This window comes from Chanodichthys erythropterus, chromosome 1 (assembly GCF_024489055.1).
Source record: "Chanodichthys erythropterus isolate Z2021 chromosome 1, ASM2448905v1, whole genome shotgun sequence".
Classification (NCBI taxonomy): domain Eukaryota; kingdom Metazoa; phylum Chordata; class Actinopteri; order Cypriniformes; family Xenocyprididae; genus Chanodichthys; species Chanodichthys erythropterus.
The window spans coordinates 21,152,737-21,160,163 of record NC_090221.1 but is presented as its reverse complement, the minus strand read 5'-3'; the positions used below and the strand labels follow the sequence as shown (position 1 = coordinate 21,160,163).

The following is a 7,427-nucleotide window of genomic DNA, read 5'->3' as shown; positions in this document are numbered from 1 at the left end:
AGTCATAAGTATCAATTTACATTCATAATCGGCCTTACAATCGTTAAGCCGCGCGCACACACTTAGTGGATTCATTATGTCGGACTCACCGCAGGTAATTCATAATCTGCAGTTGTTACTCCTGTCTCCTGACAAAAACATTGCATGCAGCGCCTGTAGAGTGTGGAAAGTTACTGGAGCGCGCAACCGCGCGTCTCTCACAAGGAACGTCAAGGCAGTGATTGACAAGACAGAGGGCCAATTGTTTACGCGATCATCGCGATTGGCTGATGTTTTTAAGGCCCTACCTCGTGCACAGATGATGTATATTAATAATATTCCTTTCAGTGCACCTAATAAATAGTCTTTTATCACTTAGTAAAGACAGTTTCAAGTAATATTGCAAAAATGTATAAAACAAAACATCCTCTTTACCACTTTACCTCTTCACAAGGTCTTAAGCGTTTGGAACGACATGAGGGCGAGTACCTAATGACATAAGTTTCATTTTTGGGTGAACCAACCCTTTAAATAAGGCAACTAACCCACAGTCGCTCCCCACACAGCAAAATGGCTGCCCACTACCCCGGGTGTTTGTGCGTTTACTACTTACTACTCCCAATTTGTGTGCACTAACTAACTAACTAAGTCTGGTTTCTCCCAAGGTTTTTTTTTTCTCCATTTTAACAACTATTTGCCACTTGTTTGCCACCTGATATCACCTGTTGGAGTTTGGGTTCCTTGCCGCTGTTGCCTTTGGCTTGCTTAGTTGGGGACACTTGACATTTGACTTGACATTCGATATTCAACAGTATTCTTGACATTTATTCAACAGTGCTTTTAATCTGTCTGCATTGACACTATTCTTTAAGAGCTGCTGTGCAGCAAAAATGATATACCAGTTATCACTGTAAAGCTGCTTTGACACAATCTGCATTGTAAAAATCGCTATATAAATAAAGGTGTCTTGACTTGGATGGGTTAAATGCAGAGGACAAATTCCGAGTATGAAGGCATACTTTACCTTCACGTCACTTTCACTTTTTCGCTTTCACTTTATCTTTTCCATTAAAATTCTGCTCTGAGATATAGTGGATAGCTAAGACTGACTTCAAGTGTAGACAGACATGCTGTAAACTAGCCAGTGTCGACTGCGCAATTTGTGAGACTGTCAAACGCTAGAGGTAATCAAAAGGCCACCAGCTTCATGTCTCAGATATTTCCCCTTCTTTAAATGTTTCCTTGTCATGAGCACAAATCACGTTCTGAATATCTCCCTCGTTCTGTCTTATCCAAGCAGAGAGCTCAGGAAAATTACTGCGCTGGAGTGATTTCAGAAATGATTGATTCTGATCTGCATGGGTCACTGTGTCTTTACGCAGGTTGAGCACGTTGGGTTTGGGGGCCAAAACTCTAAAAAAATTGAATGTGGTCTTTGGATAAGGTTTCAAAAATATATCCCATCAACTGAGCAGTGCTGGCAGGCGGAGCAGACCAAAAGGTCGAAACCTTGGAAGGATGAGCCTCGCTGTGAAGTTTGGAGCGGAGCTGGAGATTTCTGGCTTGAGATGGTCCACCCCATGCTGAGAAGCACAGCATAAAAAGTGACTTTTATAACTCGATGGACTGTTGATGTTTTAAAACATTGTGAAAGTGAAAAAGAGGCTGTGCTTTTCATGTTATAAAGACGCTTGACAGAATGTTTTCAAGCCAAATGTAATCTTTATTTTTCAGTTTCTGTACAAAAAGCACGGGATCACAGGAAAAAAAAAAAAATCTGAAATAAAAACCAAGGAAAAACATGCATTTATTTACAGCATGGTCAGAGAGAAAAAAAAGGAAAGTAGAATACATCTCCCTATTTGAATTCTAAAGACATTAATTAAACATTGTGCTTTGATATATTTTGATATAATATTTCATATTTCACAAAGATGCAGTACCTTTCTCCATTTCACTTTGAGTTCAACATTTCCAAAGAAAACAGGTTTTGAAAAAGAAAGCAGAAGCCAGCTCTCTACATCTATGACAAAAAACCTTTCACAAGCTATTAGGAAACTCAATGCATGGGTGAAATGGATGGACGTGTGTGTGTGTGTGTCTGTGTGTGAGACTGTTTCCAGCCAAGCTGGATCTCTGAGATGTTTTCATGTGAACTTTGAGATTGAATTCAGCTGTTGTAGTATAATAGGGCACTGTCAAATTATATATATTTTTTTTACCCCATTTATGTCTAAACCCCAAAAGGATGAATATGAAGTAATTAGGTCACCTGTGAAATTAAAAGAGGTCTTCAGAAACCACAATTTCTTTCACGTCATCTTTGCAAACACACACCTTCACATACTTCAAGAAAATAGGGGAAAAACCATGACTGGAATATTAAAATTTTACGTTGTTTCCAAGTATTCATAGTCAGTGATATTTGGTCGTGTCCAATCAAAGAAACCAACTTTATGAAGATGACAACCTGTAATGTGATGATCACCTATTTCATATTTCCTCAATGATTTTCCACATTTTCTCTACTGAGACTTTTGCCATTCTCTACTGAGAATTTAAGATATAGACTATTTTGTTTTCTTGATTTGTGATTTGAGACACCATTGGAGCACATACTATTTTAAGGCATCATGATATCTCCATCCATTATTTAATTTGACAGCAAGTTGCATTTAAATACAGATTGCATAAGTTGTGCATGTGTGTGCAACAATAGTAACAATATCACCAGCAACACACCAAAATGTGCTCTGTTTTAACAGGTTTGGACTTCTCTGATACTATCCATTTCTGGACATGTGATACAATAATCATGTGGCACATTAGATATGACAGCATAGAAATTTTCACATTTGACCAGTCCAAGCTATGTGGCGAAACAACGGATATCTAATGTAAAATAAACCTCAACAAGGACAGAGAAGTATCATGGAAAACATTTTTTAAACATCAACAAAATCACATGATGAACGATTTCATGACCAAAGCAAAGAGTAATCAATCCAAAAAATCATCTGAAAACATACTGGTGCATATTTGTATAAGTTTTTCTCTTTTTTTTTTGTTCTTTTTTTTTTATTACCATTATTATTTTCTTCTGCTTGCTAAGATACATAGCTCTTGTAAGTGCCCCAACAAAAATAGTGCATTAGGAAATAACTATGATCATACACGTTTCACAAGAACACACAAGACAAGAGGAGGAACAAGAACACAAACGCTTTTTGCGAAAAGAAAACATTAAATATACGACTGAAAAAATGTTTTGTCGATTTTTTTTTTTTTTTTTTACAAAAGTGGTGAAGCTTTACACCCTGCTTTCAAAAAACAGGTGTTCTGGTCATGTCCAGACTTTTTTTTTTTGTTTTTTGTCGTTGTTTTTGTTTTTACAAAAAAAGTGTAATCCCTTTTATTTTCACTCTTTTTACAATATCTAAAAGGTATTAAGACATCAAATGTGTTGACATAGATATTTGATACTATTATTCAGGCCTAAGTCACCAAAGAAATCCCGAAACGAACTTTATAAATACATACAAAAAAAGCACAATAAGAAGTTCAACAATAAGTCTGGTACCTAAATGTGATTAAAACTGCAGAAAGCATTCCTGGCTTAAATCTACCTATCCACACACCTGGAACTACACTGGAACTACGGAAACAGTATGAGGAAAAATGACTGACACCATCGTCCTGACGATTGCTAAATATAACGGCCTTCAGTCTGGGATCATTTCGTGTTTTGGACTCTTGATGGTTTAAAACAAAAGCGAAAGGAAATAAAATCAGCTTGATGTTAAAAACCAAAAACATTGCATTTTGTAAATAGGAATGAATCATTTGAGAACTGTCATAGTCCCATCTTGATGAGTGGCGTCTCTCTTCTCACAGTGGAAACAGGACAGACATACAGTATGAAAGAGAGAGGAACCAGTCTACAGACAACATCAGCCATGCAAAGAAGCCCCTATGGTCGTGGACATATCAAAACCTCTGCTTCTCGTTCACATTGCGATATTATCCAGCTCGAAATGCCACCCAGTACGGCGTTCTTAGAGTCTCCAAGGATGAAGTCGTAGAGGGTAAAACAAACACATCTATTGACATTTCAGGACATGGGACATTTTCATATATATATATATATATATATTTTTTTTTTTAGCGATCCAGGTGTAGATGTTCTTTTCAGGCAGCTCCTTGTAGGACTGGTGATGTTCGATAAGGGAGTGTCAGACAGATTTGTTGAGCCAGTGAGTTTGTTCTGGGCTCAATAAAGCCTTAGAGGAAGATCAGGTTCCTCTTCACATGGGAGGGACAATCAGACCCGCCATAGCTGCAAGAGAAAAACAGGTCAGTCGGTTAGTCGACAATATTAGAGACGGTTCAAATAACAGATATGATCTATTTGATTCGGATATACACTGCAAAAAATCATTCTCTTACTCAGCATTTTTGTCTTGTTTTTTTGTATAAACATCCAAACGTTCTTAAATCAAGACACATTTACTTGAGAAGCACAATGACTATCAATGAATATCAATGCCCAGTTTCACAGACAAGGCTTAAGCCTTAAAATGCATGTTTAAGATGTCTTAACTGAAAGCATTGTTTTCTCTCAAGATTACACCAGTAATCTTGAGAGTATATATATAATATATATATACTTAAATGTCCTAATTTACTAAGGCCTAGTACTGGCTTAGCCTAAGCCCTGTGTGTGAAACCAGGCCTAAGTCTTGTTTTCTGAAAACTTGATCAAAATTAAGTGAGTTTATGTTTAAAAAAAGAACAAATATGTGCCATTGGGGTCAGAAAAGAAAGTCATTAGTTAAAAAATATATATATTTTTTAAATGTTTGATCTATTTGAACCATAAAATGGTGGTTATTACAGGTCAATATTGCAACTCATTCCACAGTCAATCTGGACTATTAAATATCTTTAGCTAATTTAACATTTTTACAGTTTAGCAGTTTAAAATGAAGAGTTTCCTTCTAGAACAAACTAATCTGCTGTCATATTGTAATATCTTGAGACTATAAGAAATATTTTGGCTTCATAACATGCAAGTAACGTTAAAATTAATCTTTTATAAATAAGTTATTGACTCCTTGATACTATTATACGCTAATTTGCCCCAACCGACATCACCACCTGCATGAAAAACAAAAGCATTTTTATTTATATCTATTTTCTTTTTGTTTTTTTGTTGTTGCTGTAAATGCACCCAATCTTAGTTGAAAGTAGAAAGTTATGGATCAACTTTGTCCTCAAAAATGTTGTGCCATTATTTTTGCGACACATTCTAGAGGAGGGTCTTGTTTCCTGATTGGCTCAGAGTCAGGAGAGGGGTGGGGTGCGGGTGCTCACCCTGTAGGCTGCTCCCATTGGTGCTGGTGCAGGTGGGGGGCGGGGAGGTCTGTGGCCGGACGACAGGCGCGAAGGCGCTCTTCTGTTTGACTGCAGAGATCATATGGACAGGAGAGAATGAGAAAGGGCCCGCAGACAGAGAGATGGAAGTAGGGATGCATGAAGAGGAAGAAGAGGAGGCATGGTGCTCCAAAAGAGGACTGGAGGGGGTGACTGAAACAGACACACACACAGAGACACACGCACACACCCGCACACACAAAGATGAGAGTTATGAGGTGGGTCATGCCGATTGTTAGAGGGTTAATTGAAGGGGAGGGGCTATGGCGGAGTGAGGCATTATGGGAATGAAACCGTGTGCTACCTGCATTGCAAAGTTGATCCATAACTTAGAACTCTTGAAGAATATTTATGTCAATGTAGTCCATATTTGACTGCCAAACCACACTTTTGCAGAAGCATCAACAGGAGAACTGCTTTCTTTTATTGACACACGTATATATGTAAAGCATTCCAAAAGACGATATTATCAGAACATCTAATATGCGGTCATCTGCATGCTTTGAGAGAAAGACAGGTAATAAAAGCCAACAGTCTTGGCGCTGAATCTTGAGCAGAAAGCTTGAGCTTTCTCACCAAACTGGAGTAAAACCCACAATGAATTTTCTTCAATGAAATTCCAATTGAAAACTCTTGCCAACTTGTTTCCCATTTTTATAATGAATGGAAAGCAAACCTGCCACGAAACAGCTTTGCGCAAAGCTCGGCCTGCCAAACAAGTGCCAATCACACAAAATACAGCTGCTATATATTGAATATATGAACAGTCTTCAGTATATAAACCTCATTTGTAATTGTCAGGCCTCCAGCATTGTATTGTTCCCCCCTAAAAAATACAGTAGCAGCAGACGTATTTACATGAAAGTGCAGACAGAAAGCTCACTATCCTGACCGCAGTGAGAAAGCGTGTGACGGAGTGAGTGAGAGGCATGGAGGAGTCGTTAATGTGTTAGACATGAAAGGAGATGAAAAAATATGAGTGTTCGTGGAGTTAGTTCGGATGGAGACTTTCACAGTGCATGGAACAGCAGACAGACAATAACCTTTCCCTCACAGAACACGCAGACAAACAAACACCCTTAGCATTTCAGATTAGCATTAAGACGCTGGCTGATCTGTGACCAAGTATGCCTGTTGTGATATCCAAAACCTCAAACTTTTTAGACTCACAATAGTTGAATTTAGCTGGTTAAATCCAACTAATCAGAATCCTAAACATGCACTATGTTAACAACAACCCTGCTGAAATGACTAGTATCTAACATATCCTGGCTGGTTTGTAGCTGGTGAATCAGTCTACACTCTTAAAAAATAAAGGTTCTTTATTGGCATTGATGGTTCTGTGTAGAACCTTTAACATCCATGGAATCTTTCCACTGCACAAAAGGCTCTTTACAGAGGAAAGGGTTATTAAAATGTTCTTCAGACTAAAGACCGCGATCAAAACTAAAACTAAACTTCTTCATAGCAAGAATTCAAACTGCTGTAATGTATTTTCTCTTATTGCTAATACCTTCAAAAAACATCATTCAAATTAAACGTTTATCTTTAGTTTTCCAGTTAAGCCACTGCAGCAAGAAAGTTCTTTGTTTTTAACTTCGCCTTAAATATCCTTAAAAAAAGTTAGCTTTGGTTGGTCGCTTTTCAGTCAAATGTTCCTCTTCCAAATATAATGCATATCAGTGAGTTAAATTGAATGCTATTTTCAAAATTTATATTCGTTTTCAGGTGTGCAAAGCTCATACATATATTCCTTTTCAATGTCAAACACTTTTTAACAAAACAAGCCAATTTTCCGGGTATTGCAGGCCTTGAATTTCGAAAAGTTAAATTCAAGCAAAGAACCTTGTGCGAACACTGTATAACATTTTAATGATCACTGCCATTTATAATAGGGAAGTCCACACCACAGCTATAACAATAATAACACAGAAAAGCGATATTATTGAACTCATTTTCAGAATGATTTTTTTCAAAATGCTAAAAACAGCCAATTGGAATCCGCCTGTCTTTAA

The 7,427-nt window shown here is 37.5% G+C and overlaps 1 protein-coding gene across 5 annotated transcripts in view; it reads right to left on the bottom strand.

Moving 5' to 3' along the window:
- Positions 1 to 1,714: 1,714 nt before the first annotated feature.
- LOC137023055 (transcription factor COE3) overlaps positions 1,715 to 7,427 on the bottom strand; it is a 119,012-nt gene continuing 113,299 nt past the window's right edge. For 2 of the 5 annotated variants that reach the window (XM_067389648.1, XM_067389657.1), the window contains exons 15-16: positions 5,353 to 5,442; positions 1,715 to 4,315 (exon numbers count right to left, since the gene is read on the bottom strand). In XM_067389648.1, the coding sequence (XP_067245749.1) occupies positions 4,284 to 4,315; positions 5,353 to 5,442 (122 nt within the window). In that variant the 3' untranslated portion in view covers positions 1,715 to 4,283. Of the gene's footprint in view, positions 4,316 to 5,204; positions 5,443 to 7,427 lie in introns of those variants that run through there. The other 3 variants (XM_067389631.1, XM_067389640.1, XM_067389666.1) reach the window with 2 other exon arrangements.